At 44.7% G+C, this 17150-nt stretch overlaps 1 protein-coding gene and 1 non-coding gene across 5 annotated transcripts in view; one reads left to right on the top strand and one right to left on the bottom strand.

Annotated features, from left to right (window-relative positions):
- Window positions 1-17150, top strand: part of LOC126335244 (adenylate cyclase type 8) — a 1717934-nt gene that overhangs the window by 1119734 nt on the left and 581050 nt on the right. For all 4 annotated transcript variants that reach the window (XM_049998287.1, XM_049998288.1, XM_049998286.1 and 1 more), the window contains exon 4: window positions 4473-4599. In XM_049998287.1, the coding sequence (XP_049854244.1) occupies window positions 4473-4599 (127 nt within the window). The remainder of the gene's footprint in view (window positions 1-4472; window positions 4600-17150) is intronic.
- Trnas-cga (transfer RNA serine (anticodon CGA)) lies at window positions 6098-6172 on the bottom strand. The gene has a single exon. It is a non-coding gene; the product is annotated as a tRNA-Ser (tRNA).

Here is a 17150-nt window from a genome sequence, read left to right as displayed (position 1 = left end):
AGTGGCGTACTCCACATCTGTCATGGTGACCTGGACTACTATTACAGATCCTTTGGAAGCCTGCGTGAATGTCCCCAAAAATATCACTGCCCCACTGGTTTACATCCGTGAGCAGCCGTTCGTGTGATTGATGATGAGTCTGGACACGACCATCAGTCAGGTGTAGCATCGAACGTCTTTCATCCGATCGGTCATTACGTTTCTACATCACCCTCCCTAATCTCGATCCGATGCCAACTGCAATCCGCATCTGACAATGTTGTTGGGTCAACACGTGAACACAAAGCATCTGCTTCGGAGCACCACGTTGAAAAGTGGCGCTGCAGGGTGTTCTTTGAAACACTTGTCCCTTCACCAGCACTGTATCATCGGGTCTTCCACAGATGCCATTTTTTCTGCTTTACAGAGTTGACAAGCCATTGACCCAATGTCGTTTGATGAGCTTTGTGTTGTGTACTACTTCACTCACAACCGTAAGGAGAGATAGACTACAGGGCGGTGCAGCAGCTGTCTTGGTAGAGGAGCTGGACAGGATCATAAATGGTTAGCGAACATGTAAATATAATAAACAGAAGTTTAACGTAACTTGTAGCTTTCTCCAAGCATTGCAAAGAAACTTTATAAAAGCACAAACAGCAATAAAGTCCAGCTATTACAAGAAGGAACTGAAGAGCATTATGCAGTGTGAAGTTTCCACTACTAATCCACAAGCGAAGTGTTGAATGCTGCCTAAGACTGCAACTGTCAAGGATTGCGACTGAAAGCGGACCATGTAGCGGCCGCCGGCCTTCCTATACAGGGTGTTAGAAAAAGGTACGGCCAAACTTTCAGGAAACATTCCTCACACACAAATAAAGAACAGATGTTATGTGGACATGTGTCCGGAAACGCTTAATTTCCATGTTAGAGCTCATTTTAGTTTCGTCAGTATGTAAATTTTCATAATCAATATGTGTTGGCTGACGAGAACCTGTACGCAATTGTGCAATCACGTCATCAACACAGATTTTCTGTGAACGTTTGGGCAGGCATTGTTGGTGATGTCTAGATTGGGCCCATGTTCTTCCACCAACGCTCAATTTAGCACGTTATCATGATTTCATACGGGATACTCTACCTGTGCTGCTAGAACATGTGCCTTTACAAGTATGACACAACATGTGGTTCATGCACGATGGAGCTCCTGCACATTTCAGTCGAAGTGTTCTTACGCTTCTCAACAACAGATTCGGTGACCGACGGATTGGTAGAGGCGGACCAATTCCATGACCTCCACGCGCTCCTGACCTCAACCCTCTTGACTTTCATTTATGGGGGCATTTGAAAGCTCTTGTCTACGTAACCCCGGTACCAAATAAGACTCTTCGTGCTCGTATTGTGAACGGCTGTGATACAATACGCCATTCTCCAGGGCTGAATCAGCTCATCAGGGATTCCATGCGACGGAGGGTGGATGCATGTATCCTCGCTAACGGAGGACATTTTGAACATTTCCTGTAACAAAGTGTTTGAAGTCACTCTGGTACGTTCTGCTGCTGTGTGTTTCCATTCCATGATTAATGTGATTTGAGGAGAAGTAATAAAATGAGCTCTAACATGGAAAGTAAGCGTTTCCGGACACATGTCCACACAACACATTTTCTTTCTTTGTGTGTGAGGAATGTTTCCTGCAAGTTGGGCCGTACCTTTTTGTAACACCCTGTATAGCGGCGGTAGAGGGCGCTCGCAGTGGGAGCCATTGAAGGCAAGGCACAGCGGGCGTGCATCGTTTGGTCCGCTGGGTCCCTGAAAGACTGCTACAGGCGTCTGCCTGAAATAGGCATTTCCGTTGCAAACTGTAAGCTACCGGTGAGGGTGATATCAGTCTACGACACCACATCTTGTATGTGAAGACCTTGTCATTCACTCCTGTTTTCACAGTATTCAACTACTTTCCATAGATGCCTACAACGGCAGTACGCTGACGAACTTCGCGATTTCGAGAGGTGTGCGTCGTTCTCTGGTGCTGGGCAATGACTATTTCTGTCAAAGCCGTTTACATCAGTGGATTTCCCCATTTGAGGCCCATGTCATTGTTGGACAAATCTCCCATTCATCCCTCTTCTACTTACGTACATTTCCACCCACCACCTTCCCGCGTCATGTGCCCGCAGCGTCGCCACCCAGCGTCTACCGTAGGGCAATGGTCATAATCTTTTGTGGACATTTACACCCACATCTACGAAGGTACTCTGAAAACCACCTTACGGTGTACCCTATACCATTATTAGTCACTTCCTTTCCTGTTCCACTCACAAATACGAGGGGAAAACGATCGTCTACATGCTTCCGTAAAGGACCTTGTGGTGTCACCGCCAGACTCCACACTTGTTAGGTGGTAGCGTTAAGTCGGCCGCGGTCCGTTAGTATACGTCGACCCGCGTGTCGCCACTATCAGTGATTGCAGACCGAGCGCCGCCACACGGCAGGTTGAGTCTAGAGAGACTCCCTAGTACTCGCCCCAGTTGTACAGCAGACTTTGCTAGCGGTGGTTCACTGTCTACATACGCTCTCATTGGCAGAGACGACAGTTTAGCATAGCCTTCAGCTACGTCATTTGCTACGAACTAGTAAGGCGCCATATTCAGTTACTATAATTACTATCTTCAAGAATGTATTCTGAACAGATAATATTGTGAATCATGTACCGTCAAGAGCGACGTTCATCGTTAATGGATTAAAGTTAAGTACCAAACTAATTACGTCCTCTTTCTGAATCCTCATTCCCTGTCATGTTCCAGACCTCACGTCAGTACAGTTCTTCCCTCCTCACGCCAGCTTGCGTGAGCTAAGACGGGTGCGTTTCGGCCTCCACTCGTAACACGGTGTTGGGTCTTCTGCTAACACAAAAGACCTAATTTCTCGTATCTCACTTCCGTGGTCCTTACGCGCAGCGTATGTTGTCGGCAGTGGAATACTTCGGCAGTATGCCTAAAGTGCCGGTTCTCTAAATTTTCTCAATAGTTTTCTTCGAAACGAACGTCACTTTCCCTCCAAAGATTCCCATTTGAGTTCCCGAAGCATCTCCGTAACACTTACTTGTCCTTCGAACCTATCGATAACAAATCTAGCAGCCCGCCTCTGAATGTCTTCGATGTCTTCCTTTAATCCGACCCGGTGCGGATCCCAAACATTCGAGCAGTTTTTAATAATAGGTCGTACGAGTGTCCTACATGCGGTTTCCTTACAAGAGGAACCACGTCTTCCTAAAATTCTCCCAATAAACCAAAGTCAACTATTCGCCTTCGTTACCACAGTCCTCAAGTACTAGCACCAGTTCGTATCGCTTTGCAACTTTACGCCCAGACGTGTAAACGATGTGTCCGCAATCAGTACAGTATTAATGCTGCATCTGAACATTACAGATTTGTTTTCCCTTCTCATCCGCATTAACCTACATTTTCTCACATTTAGAGACACCTGCCATTCATCACACCACCTAAAAATTTTGTCTAAGCCATCTTGCATCTTGCTACAGTCACTCAACTTCGATACCTCGTCGTACACCACAGTATCATCTGCAAAAAGCCGCAGGTAACTGCACACCCCGTCGGCCAAACTATTTATGTATACACAGAACAACAGTGGTCCTACCACACTTCCCTGGAGAACTCCTGACAATACCCTTGTGTCTGATAACCATTCGCCGTCGAGGACAACATACTGGGTTCTATTTCTTAAGAAGTCTTCGAGCCACTCACATATCTGTGAACTTATTCCATACGCTCGTATCTTAATTAACAACTTGCGATAAGGCACCGTGTGAAATGCTTTCCGGAAAGTTTGAAATGTGGAATTTGCTGTACTTGAGATCCGCTATTAATGCAGTCTAGGTAAGGCACCAATGGCGTAGAGTGCTCTTTGAAAACCGAATTGGGATTACATCACGGCCTGGTGACTTACCTGCTTTCATATCTTTCAAATTTTACTCCACGACAGGGATGCTTATTGCTGTGTCATTCATTCGGTAGTCTGTCCGATGGCCAAACTAAGGTATTTTTGTTCGATTCTCCTGCGTGAACGATTTCTTGAAAGTGAAATTGAAAATTTCAGCTTTAGTTTTGGTATCCTCAACTGCCGCACCAGACCGGTGAATCAGGGTCTGAATGAAAGCGTTAGGCCCGCTTAGCGATTATACGTAGGATCAGTGGCAGGATGCGGTAGAGCTGTGCTTTAGCAACACACCAGACGGTAGAATATATATTCGGGAATCAAACTATCAGCGACAACAAATGAGTACGTCACTGTGTAGTGTGCGGACAACACAGTAATTAAAGCAACCGCTCGTAATTCGGTGGAAATCCAGATACGACTCCCAGTGTGGAAAAAATTTTGAATTTTGCTAAGGCTTTCATAGAAATGTTACTCTCTAGTGACGCTGACCAATGCAGTGCTTCATTTTACGCCCAACGTGTGCTGTTTTGTGTTCGCAGGACTGTTCCGAACCAGGCGGGGACTCCCCAGCAGCTGGTGACGCTGCTGTTGCCGTTGAGGCGACCAGCCCAGCAGGTGATGGCGATCCTGAAGACCCTCTTGCTGCCACCACGTTGCCCGCCGCAGGTGAGTACCCTTAAACAGCGCACCTTCTGTCGCTGCCCACCCGGCATGAGCAGTGGTCAGTCACAGTGTTATGATTACTCCTGTATATTACTATGAGCATGTTTATCTTACATACATGTCAAGTGAGTCTGTACGAAAGGTACATTCAGTCAGTTATTTGTTGAATCCAGTCTCACCCGATTTCCGCTGCTGCTGTGGAAGGAGTGCCATAATCACTTTATTAGTATAAAATAGAATAGAATGTGGCAATTTCGTTCTGTCTCGTCCTTGGAGTTAGCGTGGCTCGAGGCCGGGGTCAAAATCCACACGCTCCTACGTGACGCATCGTATGCTCCTCAGATTTTATAGGTAATGTTCATTAGTAGATCTATGCCCTAATACTATGTTAAGTCAGTCTAAATACGAGTCGATAGCAATGGTGTGACCATTGGGACAGGGTTCGATTTATCTCTCCTTCTTTTCTTGTTTTGCCAACGGCCTTGCCATAGTGGTAACACCGGTTCTCGTCAGATCTCCGGAGTTAAGTGCTGTCGGGCTGGGTAACCATCCGGTCTGCCGAGCACTGTTGGCAAGCGGGGCGCTCTAAGTCCTCGTGAGGTAAACTGAGGAGCTACTTGATTTAGAAGTATCGGCTCCGGCCTCATAAACTGACATACGGCTGGGAGAGCGTTATTGTTGGGCCTTCAAGACCTGTTCGGGTGGAGTTTAGTTTTAGAGTACTAAAATTTTAATATTCTCATTTAAAGTTGGCAAACTTTTCAAGAGTGTTATTTCTTCTTGATTTATTGCTCTACAGATCTTCACCTGAATATGTGTCTTTTAGTACCAGAGAAACCGGTGTTGGTCCAACAATAAAGTACTGAATGCAAATGAAGCGGTTTACTAATACTCAAGATGACTACCCATATCTGTTACCCTATCTAAAAGGTCGTCTGCACTTCTATAGCGATTTTTGTTTTTGTGTGCCTTATCCCTTCTACCCCCGTCATATTAGAATGGAAAGCTCTGTTTGGGTGGGGAGGGGGGGGGGGGATCAACTGTCTGCTACTGCTTTGACGTAGCTTGTCATGACTTCCCCTTCTGTTCCAACCCCTTCATTCCTCAATTATTTGTTGGGTATATTCAAATCGTTGTTTTCCGATACAGTTCCCACCCTGTTGTCCTCCCTCTAGTGCCACGTAATTCTCTGATACCTTATCGAATGTTGTCGCATGTCCTGTTGTTCTGTCTCTTCTTCTTGTCAAAGTTTTCTAAATGTTCCTCTCTTCGCCGATTCTGCCGAGAACTCCCCATTTCTCATCTTATCAGTCTACCTAATTTTCAGTATCTGTCTGCAGCATCAATTTCAAACAATTTGATGCTCATCTTTCCCTGTCTTCTCACACTCAAAGATTCACTACCTTACAATGCCGTGCTCCAAACTTACATTCTCATAAATTTCTTCTTCAAATTAAGGTCAGCGTTTGATGCTAGTAGCCTTATATTGGCTAGAAACTTCCTGCCCGACCGAGACTCGAACTCGGGACCTTTGCCTTTCGCGGGCAAGTGCTCTACCAACTGAGCTACCGAAGCACGACTCACGCCCGGTACTCACAGCTTTACTTCTGCCAGTATTCGTCTCCTACCTTCCAAACTTTACAGAAGCTCTTCTGCGAAACATGCAGAACTAGCACTCCTGAAAGAAAGGATACTGTGGAGACATGGCTTAGCCACAGCCTGGGGGATGTTTCCAGAATGAGATTTTCACTCTGCAGCGGAGTGTGCGCTGATATGAAACTTCCTGGCAGATTAAAACTGTGTGCCCGACCGAGACTCGAACTCGGGACCTTTGCCTTTCGCGGGCAAGTGCTCTACCAACTGAGCTACCGAAGCACGACTCACGCCCGGTACTCTTATTTTGGCTAATTTAGCGTATATGATTTGGCTGTCTGTCTAGTCACCACATTAGTCAGTCGATGTTGTGATAAAAGTCCAGCGATATTTCCGACCTTTTTGTAAACACAGGGGTGGACAAAAGCATGTTAAAGCCGCGAGAAATGAATGATTGAACTCAAATGCACACGCTAACCAAGCTCGCAGGTTGAGCTGTTGTATTTAACCACGAATGGCACTTCGGAATGGCTAGAACAGCACTCTGTTTTGTTATGAGTGCACTACTTCGGAGCTAAGTAAATTTGAACGTAAGCAAATTGTTGATGTTCATATGGTGGGCTCTTCCGTAACCAAGGGAGCTGAAATGTTTGGTGTTTCAAGAGATACGGTATCGAAGATTTGTACAGCGTACTGGGAAAGCGGAAGATGTTGAGTGATCGAGACCGACGCTCACTGAAGAGAATTTCGATGAAAAATGAGACGCCGGCCGCGGTGGTCTCGCGGTTCTAGGCGCGCAGTCCGGAACCGTGCGACTGCTACGGTCGCAGGTTCGAATCCTGCCTCGGGCATGGATGTGTGTGATGTGCTTAGGTTAGTTAGGTTTAAGTAGTTCTAAGTTCTAGGGGACTGATAACCACAGCAGTTGAGTCCCATAGTGCTCAGAGCCATTTTTTTGAAAAATGAGACGACGAGAGTTGAAAAAGTCATTCCAGACCGGAAGGTTGCGTCAGCAGAATACGACGTGACCTCCATAACCATGGCGAGCTGGAATTCCAAATCCACATGCCCATAACAGGAACACGTGGTGCCGAATGGAAGAAAACCACTGTTTCCAACTTCTGGTTGAGAATACGTCCAAAGAGAGGAATATGGCGGGGTTAGGTGATGATTTGGGTAGAGATATCGTGGTCCTCCATGACTCTCGGGGACTCTGTAATGTGGCTTTACTTCCCAGCATTATGTGACCGTTTTGGCTGATCAGATCCATCCTAGGGTACGACGTTTGTTCCCCAGCTGTGATGCTGTGATCCAAGACAAAAGGAGACCTGCTCACACATCTCGCATCGCCCAGGACTTCTTCTGTCTGCCCTTGCCACAACAGTCGCTAGAGTTCAATACTACTGAGCATATGTGTCTTACTTCGCAGAGAAGGGAGCGTCATCACTGTCCACCCCCATCATCGTTGTCTGGACGTGGCAGTATTTTTCATGAAGAATGCTACAAAATTCCCTTGACCACAATAGAGGCCGTTCATTTATGCATTCATCGACGATTAGAAACTATACTACTGCCTTTTAAAATTGCTACACCAAGAATAAAACGCAGATGATAAACGGGTATTCATTGGACAAATATATTATACTAGAACGGACATATGATCACATTTTCAGGCAGTTTGGATGCATAGAACCTGAGAAATCAGTACCCAGAACAACCACATCTGGCCGTAATAACGGCCTTGATACGCCTGCTCATTGAGTCAAACAGAGCTTGGATGGCGTGTACAGGTACAGCTGCCCATGCAGCTTCAACACGATACCACTGTTTATCAAGAGTAGTGACTGGCGTATTGGGACTAGCCAGTTGCTCGGCCACCATTGACCAGACGTTTTCAATTGATGAGAGATCTGGAGAATGTGCTGGTCAAGGCAGCAGTCGAACACTTTCTGTATCCAGAAAGGCCCGTACAGGACCTGAACATACGGTCGTTCATTATCCTGCTGAAATATAGGGTTTCGCAGGGATCGAATGAAGGGTAGAGCCACGGGTCGTAACAAATCTGAAATATAACGTCCACTGTTCAAAGTGCCGTCAATGCGAACAAGAGGTGACCGAGATGTGTAACGAATGGTACCCCATACCATCACGCTGGGTGATACGGCAGTGCGGCGATTACGAATACCCGCTTCCAATGTGCGTTCACCGCGATGTCGCCAAACACGGATGCGACCATCATGATGCTGTAAACAGAACCTGGATTCATCCGAAAAAATGACGTTTTGCCATTCCTGCATCCAGGTTCGTCGTTGAGTACATCATCGCAGGTGCTCCTGTCTGTGATGAAGCGTCAAAGATAACGGCAGCCATGGTCTCCGAGCTGATAGTCCATGCTGCTGCAAACGTCGTCGAACTGTTCGTGCAGATGGTTGTTGTCTTGGAAACGTCGCTATCTCTTGACTCAGGGATCGAGACGTGGCTACACGATCCGTTACAGTCATGCAGATAAGATGCCTGTCATCTCGACTGCTAGTGATACGAGGCCGTTGGGATCCAGCACGGCGTTCCTGAATCCACCGATTCCATATACTGCTAACAGTCATTGGATCTCGACTAACGCGAGCAGCAATGTCGCGATACGATAATCCGCAATCGCAATAGGCTACAATCCGACCTTTAGCAAAGTCGGAAACGTGATGGTACGCATTTCTCCTCCTTACACGAGGCATTACAACAACGTTTCACCAGGTGTATGAGAAATCAGTTGGAAGCTTTCGTCATGTCAGCATGTTGTAGGTGCCGCCACCGGAGCCAACCTTGTGTGAATGCTCTGAAAAGCTAATCATTTGCATATCACAGCATCTTCTTCTTGTCGGTTAAATTTCGGGTCTGTAGCAGGTCCTCTTCGTGGTGTAGCAATTTTAATGGCCAGTAGTGTATTATTAAGACATCTGCCTGTGCTACAACTGTGGTCTCGCGGTTCTAGGCGCGCAGTCCGGAACCGTTCGACTGCTACGGTCGCAGGTTCGAATCCTGCCTCAGGCATGGATGTGTGTGATGTCCTTAGGTTAGTTAAGCTTAAGTAGTTCTAAGTTCTGGGGGGCTAATGGCCACAGCAGTTGAGTCCCATTGTGCTCAGAGCCATTTTTTGTGCTACAATTGGCCACGTCCTGACCACCCCTGGTACGTGAGCAGGGTCTGCTTTGTATTTTCAAATTGGTACCCCACCCCCTCCATTGTATCCTATATTCTGTTTCTGTGCCAAAAATTCTCAAAGCATTTTTTCTCATTCCAGACAGATGACACTGTAGTCGACTAATATAAATTAAGGAACGACGTATTTCATTTACGATGGAAGTGTAGACCTTTGCATTCTAACGAATGATATTTATGTTCGGAATTTACATTTGTGTAATAAATTTGTTTGCACAGTACAATACGGTTGGCTGTTTCAGTATCAGGTTAGAAACTACATTTAGTTTGATCATGGAACAATGACGTGGATGTTCCCATCGGGATGCTTGATTTCAGTAAATCTCCTTGCCTCTCACCATAATTGCAAAAAATGGTGCAAGTGACTCTTAGCACTATGGGACGTAACATCAGAGGTCATCAGTCCCATAGAACTTAGAACTACTTAAACCTAAGGACATCACACACATCCATGCCCGAGGCAGGATTCGAACCTGAAACCCCAGCGGTCGCGCGGTTCCAAACTGAAGCGCCTAGCACCGCTCGGCCACTGCGGCCGGCCATAATTGCAATTCACAATAAATGCTCAAACTGAAGAGCTCCCATTTCGATACACTTATTAATTTGTACATGGAATGTATGTATGCGACTTGCCCACAGATTACTAAACCGTTGTAAAATTTGCCATTTAGGACCAATTAACGGTTCCCGCCAATCTGGTATTGTCAGTATGGTGTGTAAAACAGGGTATTTTGTCCGTATTTGGTAAATGACATACCACTGGAGAGCTTATAATGTTAATCAGCGCCGGCCGGTGTGGCCGTGCGGTTCTAGGCGCTTCAGTCTGGAACCACGTGACCGCTACGGTCGCAGGTTCGAATCCTGCCTCGGGCATGGATGTGTGTGATGTCCTTAAGTTAGTTAGGTTTAAGTAGTTCTAAGTTCTATTTTGTGATGACCACATATGTTAAGTCCCATAGTGCTCAGAGCCATTTGTTAATCAGCTGATGCATAAACTATAAATACGACTTCCTTTGAACAGATGGTTCAAATGGCTCTGAGCGCTATGGGACTTAACATCTGCGGTCATCAGTCCCCTAGAACGTAGGATACTTAAACCCAACTAACCTAAGGGCATCACACACATCCATGCCCGAAGCAGGATTCGAACCTGCGACCGTAGCAGTCGCGCGGTTCCGGACTGAGCGCCGAGAACCGCGAGACCACCGCGGCCGGCCCTTCTAACAGAATGTGGATTTGTAAAATATACTATAGCTTAGTAACTATGAAACATTTTCCACTTCTGGTGCCAATAGTTAAAAGAAAGTCTGGTAGAATGTTTGTGCAAGCATCTCTGATACGTTCTATTATGTTCTGTCGAGTAGTTCGTACTTCTGCATGCACTATCAGCGCGCGGGTTAGGCGGTCGGATGTAAACCACGAGCCACACGCCGAGATCAGTCACTTTTATGGTGAGGTTCAAGGGCGGCCACCGAAGATGAAGCATTCAGATGGTTTGGAGGCTCACCATAATCTACCCATTAGGGTGCGGAAAACTACGGTACCACACAAGTAGCTTGTTTTCCCGAAATTTTAATATCTAGCCACATTATTTGTGTAGTAGAATCAAATTTACAACACTAAAGTATGTCTTAAACATAAATATCAGCAGGTAGAACACAAGGGTATACATGTATATCGTAAATGGAACGTAGAATCAAATGAGTCTGTTCTTAATTGCAAAACGAGGCACACCTAATATTTGTCGATTACGGCGCCATTTACCACAAATCGGCAAGCAACTGTTTGAGTGACCGTGCGTATTTTTTGGCGTATAATTCGAAAATGAAATGAATATGCGGGGGTCAGCATTTAAAAATACAAAATTGACCTACCCACGCTGGAGGGGTGCCTAGGAGGAAGCCACCTGTAGCGCAGACAGATTCCCCTTTATCGGTATTAACTTTACACTTAGGTTTTCTCGTACGGTGCGATATGTTATGTCAAGTTAAAACAGACACAGGGCAATTCTTATTAACGTTTAAAACCCCTGAAGCGATAGAGTTGCCAAATGTTGGTAAATACCCCAGAAGTGGGTGAGAAATGTTGAACATGCCATCACATGACGTACCTCACCGTACGTACAGCGGTTGACCGTATCTGCCTGTGGTACATGATCATCCCAACCGAAGTCAATTACTCCCGTCGGTACGGCTGTCGGCTCACTTACACGGCTATAGCACGTGAGACTCACGGTTCAAGTCTTGCGTCTGGCAGGCAGTATTTTTGTCGTTGCGTTAGACTGTTATGCATTTATATTTAGAGAAGCTTTGTTATGTTATTTACCGGTCTCGCGTTCTCTGCTGGTTTGTAGCAAGGTACTGTTCAACAAAACCCTACCTTATTGCGTCACAAGTAAATGAGTATAAGCTGCTCAACTGCGTCGTTTCCATTTAATGACGTACGTTACCTTTACTAAATAATGTCTGTAAACAAAAAGAAGGGACAAAAGGAGGCACACAATAAGAACAGTTCTTACTTGGTTAAAGCGAGAACATTAATTTTGTAACTTCTATAACGGTTCACGTTTATGAAACGTGTTCGAAGTTTACACTGTTTGCAAGTATCACATCGCTCAGTCATCACTTCGTGCTCAAGAGTAACCGCTGAAAGCGTCATATTTTCAAAACTTCTCATCAGTTTTTGTGGTATTTCCCGACATTTCCGCCCCTATGTGTGTTCGATTAAATTACTTGTCTCAGCGTCATCTATGTCTACTTGCCCTGTGCATGGACGTGGTTTTTCGGCGGTTTACCACTAAGTGAACAACAGATTAGTACCCATGTCCCGCCTCAATTACACGATTTAGCTAACATTTCAAAAAATTAGAAATCCTTCGTTTACTTACATATGAACAGCTCCACCCACAGACAGTTGATGTATAAATATTCCGACCCGGGGGAAGGGGGGGGGTTGATGGGTGGTGACAAGACGGGCGTGTGCCAACACCTTGAATCAACCAAGCCAGACCCGTTACTAAATAAGCTGATGCAGCACAATGACGTAAGTATAACAAGTAGAAGAAGATATCTTAAAACTTAAAATATATTTTCCTAAAAACCTACTAAATCGTGAGAGGACTCAATAGTAAATTTAAGGCCGGGAGAGCTGGACATACAGCCCGATACCGATCCGGCGTTGACGAAGAGTTTAGTTTTACAGAAGTTATTGGCACCCGAGAGGCAATTCTGATGTAGCGGTTGATAATGGAAGCAATCAAGAAACTTTCATAAGATTCGTCGACCTAGAGGAAGCATTTGACACTGTAAAGATGTCCGAAATTCTAGAAAAATAGGAATAAGCTATAAGGACATACGGTTTATATACAATATGTGCAAGAGTCAAGAGGGAATTGTTAAGAGTGGACGACCCAGAACGATTTTTTTTAATAGAGGTGGAGCCCCTCTACGCCCACACCGGCATGATGGCCAACACAAAAGGTCTACTGTCATCTCTGCATAAGGGTTAGTATTCACTAAAGTGAGGTGTCGCAGGATGTGGGTACTGAGATGTTTGCGTAGCGGTTTTAAGGGCAGAGGAAAAAAGTGCCAGGGCAAGAGCCAAGGGAAAAAAACCTCTGCGATAGTTAGGTCGGGTAGTAAGAGCAGTAGCGGTTTTCTTGCTGCCTGCTATAGGTTGTGCAAGGATAGGGAGGTGGTCGAATTAAAAAGCTTGTAAGACAGAGATGTAGTCTTTCGCCCCTACTGTTCACTCTGTACAACAAAGACGTAGTGATGGAAATAAAAGAAAGGTTCAGGAGTGGAATAAAATTCAAGGTGAAAGCATTTCAATGATACGATTCGCTGGTGACATTGCTATCCTGGAAGTAAACTAGAATTACATGATACGCTGAATGGAATGAACAGTCTAATGAGTACAGAATATGGACTGATAGTAAATCGAAGAAAGACGGAAGTAATGAGAAGTAGCAGAAATGAGAACAGCGAGAAACTTAAGATCAGGATTGATGGTCACAATTCAAATGGTTCCAGTGGCTCTAAGCTGTATGGGACTTAACATTTGACGTCATTAGACTTAGAACAACTTAAAATTGACTACCCTAAGGACATAACACACATCCATGCCCGAGGCAGGATTCGAACCCACGACCGTAGCAGCAGCGCGGTTCCGGACTGAAGCGCCTAGAACCGTTCGACCACAGCGACCGGCGATTGATGGTCATGAACTAGACGAATTCTAGAAATTGTACTACCTAGGCAGCAAAATAACCAATGGCGGACGCAGAAAGGGGGATATGAAAAGCGGACTAGCAGCGGCACAAAGGGCATTCCTGGCCAAGAGAAGTCTACTAGTGTCAAACACAGGTCTTAATTTGAGGAAGAAATTTCTGAGAATGTATGTTTGGACAAAACACTGTGTGGCAGTGAAACAAGGACCATGGGGAAACCGGAACAGAGGAGAAGAGAGGCATTTGAGATGTGGTGCTGCAGACGAATGTTGAAAATTAGGTTGGCTGATAAGGGATGAGCAGATTCTGCGCAGAATCGGAGAGGAAAGTGGCAAACACTAGCTAGGAGAAGCGTCAGGGTGATAGGACATTAAGGAACGACTTCCACAGTACTAGAGTGAGATGTGCATGGCACAAGCTGATGACAAAGACAGAGATTTGCAATACATCCAGAAAATAATTGAGTACGTAGTTGCAAGTGGTACTCTGAGATGAAGAGGTTGGCACAGGAGAGGAATTCGTGGCGGACCGCATCTAACCAGTCAGAAGACTGATGACAAAAAAAAAATCTAGACAAAATAACATAAACTACAAAAACTGTCATGTGTATACATGCAATGTCATTCAACTACGAACTGCGGCAGGACGCCATCAATACAAGAGTGTACAACTGACGTCAACGATGTAGGCCAGACTGACCCACGTTGTTTTACAATCGCTTCGTATCCTTAGTTGCTCCTGTGTGTATGTGTTTGTGTGTGTGTGTGTGTGTGTGTGTGTGTGTGAGAGAGAGAGAGAGAGAGAGAGAGAGAGAGGACAAGAAGACATCGGAACGCGGTGAAGGACGGTAGCGGTGAGTCCATCGCGAAATTGCGGCCCTCTTATTTTTGTGCCATTAACGCGGCTGCTCTCGTGGCCGGAAACGGCTGCGCTTTGCGGCTACCGGGCCTCCCGAAAGCAGCGCTCTTCTTTTTCTTTTTTTGTAACTCGGGATCGGAAATCCAATTATTTGCTCTACGCACTATTCCCCTTAACGAGAGGCCAGCATTCTGCTGCATCCGCCTCTAGCCATGCGGAGACGACGACGATGACTCTGCGGAATGTACGTCAAATTGATCGACTGTTTTAAATTTCGAGTAGCTTAATGACAAGTTATTCTGAAGCAGAAAAGGGAGGAAGGTTTTGTGTGAAAATCTTCGCAAAGCCCAACTGCGCTCTTCATTCGCTAATGTCTCGGTTCGCCGTTGTAGTGATGTTGCTATCAGGTAAAGTGCAATTTGTTTAACAGTCGATATCACTATTAGGTTCCTTTTATTATTGTATCATCTAAATGGTGATTTTTTTGTCTTTCACAATGTATCTGCTAAATGTTGTCTTCTCTTTTTTCGGCTTCTTTTTCCTATATTTGAAGATATGCAAGTTCTGTACGTTAATTACCGTCTTTGGCAACTGTAATAAAAGTCTTTTTACGTCCAAACGCTTTTCGCTTTATTCTGAAGGATCTTCAGCGGTAACTGTAGCAATGTGGTTTGTTTCTCTTACAAGCTTATTTGTTAGGATCACGAGCAGTTCGCATGCACTACTTACTACGACAGACAATTTTAATTCATACGGTTACTCATGGCTCTTTTTTGTTTTGTTTACTCCATTCTTCTTGTTCTTCCATGTGTGTTTCGTGTATTTCTTGGGCTCTACCACACAACAGTTTCATTGCACTAAATATATTCACGTTTCTTTGTTGAGGGGAACCACTGCCTGGTTTGCAGTTGCAGGATACGTTCGTCATTTGTTTGTTTTGGTAATGGTGAACGCATCTCAGAGCTGACCCTCCCACCACCATGAAAACAGACCAATGACGAACGCACCTTGCATCAGTAAAATCAAAACACACAAAATAGTGAGATGGCAGTGGTTCCTCTCAATACAAAAACGTGAATATATGTAGTGCAAGTAGTGCAGTAAAAATATTGTGTGCTACAACCTAAAAAAAATACACGTGGATGAAAAAGAAGAATAAAGTAAACAACAAAAAACGGTGAGTAACTACGAAAATATTAAATATTGCAATTCACATTTGGTATTTCGTGTTTTAAGATTAAGATTTAATTTTTTTTATTATTTCCTCTTCCATATTTTTTCAGCTGAACTTCATTTGTTAATTTAAGTGGTGGTCGTCATAAAGTCTGCCTCGTTAGTAGTAGGTGTGAATTGACGAGTGTCTTATTCCATAAATTATAACATTTCGGCAGTGTAGGCCCCTGACCAATCAATTTCTCTGTGTTGGTAGCAATAATCATCTCAACAATGATTCATTTCTCTTTGATTTCTGATTTTTTCTTGTTTCTTCTTAGTCAGTGCCGTTTTTTCCAGTGTTAGAGACAACTTTAATTAAAAATGGAATGTCGTTCCCTTACTGAGACAGAAGAATCAGACATTTCAGAAGAATCTACAAATTCTGAAATTGAATTTGGTGACAGTGATGAACTGGTGAGTGAAACAGAAGAGGAATGTGCTGTTCACGAGGGTGTAGACGTGTTGTACAAACAGACTCTGAAGACGAACTCTGGGCACCTGTAGCAGATGATTATAACGCGCCTGGTAAGGTCAGTAAGAAGTATTTTACAAACACTGGAAAAGTTGTTACGTCCAACCAAACCTCATCTTATCAGAAGGCGACTAGCGCAAAACATAGTGAAAGAGCAAGGAGGTACAACAAATGAAGGTAAAGTAGGAACAATAAGAGAAGCATCTGAAAGGATTTTTCCTCCAGAAATTTTTAACATCATAATAAAGCATACCAATGAAGAAACATTGAGACGGAACTTGCCCAAAACAGGAAGACTCGAATTCATAGCTTATATAGGGTTACTTCTTATTAAGGGGAAGGGGGACAATAGTGAGTCACCTGCTCCCGATTTGTGGTCCAACATTTCAGAAAGGTTTTTTCATAATGAGATTTTCACTCTGCAGCGGAGTGTACGCTGATATGAAACTTCCTGGCAGATTAAAACTGTGTACTGGACCGAGACTCGAACTCGGGACCTTTGCCTTTCGCGGACAAGTGCTTTACCATCTGAGCTATTCAGGCACGTCTCATGCCCCGTCCTTACAGCTGTAATTCTGCCAGTATCTCGTCTCCTACTTTCCAAACTTCACAGAAGCTCTCCTGCTGACCTTGCAGAACTCGCACTTCCCCTTATTTATTTACACTAACGAGCAGAGGCATGGGAAATTTTACAGAAGGTAAATGACCATCCCGAATAAACGTCATTACACTTGGATACATTAGCTCACACCGATTACAAATTAGTCGCTGGGACGTTAGCCGCAATGGGAACGGATGAAAAGATATTGTCGACAGGAATCGCGTCCGAATATAGTTTTACGAACTACAGAAATTATTCCATGGGATGTACTGTTAGGGGAGATACTAATCAGATATACAAGGAAGCTAATGTTATCCATTTGGCACTGCAATGAGCAGTCTCACACGAAAACTCACTGTACAGGTGATAGAGCG

The sequence above is a fragment of the Schistocerca gregaria genome, chromosome 2 (genome assembly GCF_023897955.1).
Source record: "Schistocerca gregaria isolate iqSchGreg1 chromosome 2, iqSchGreg1.2, whole genome shotgun sequence".
NCBI lineage: Eukaryota > Metazoa > Arthropoda > Insecta > Orthoptera > Acrididae > Schistocerca > Schistocerca gregaria.
The sequence above is the reverse complement of the archived record's forward strand: the minus strand, read 5'-3'. Positions and strand labels throughout refer to the sequence as shown.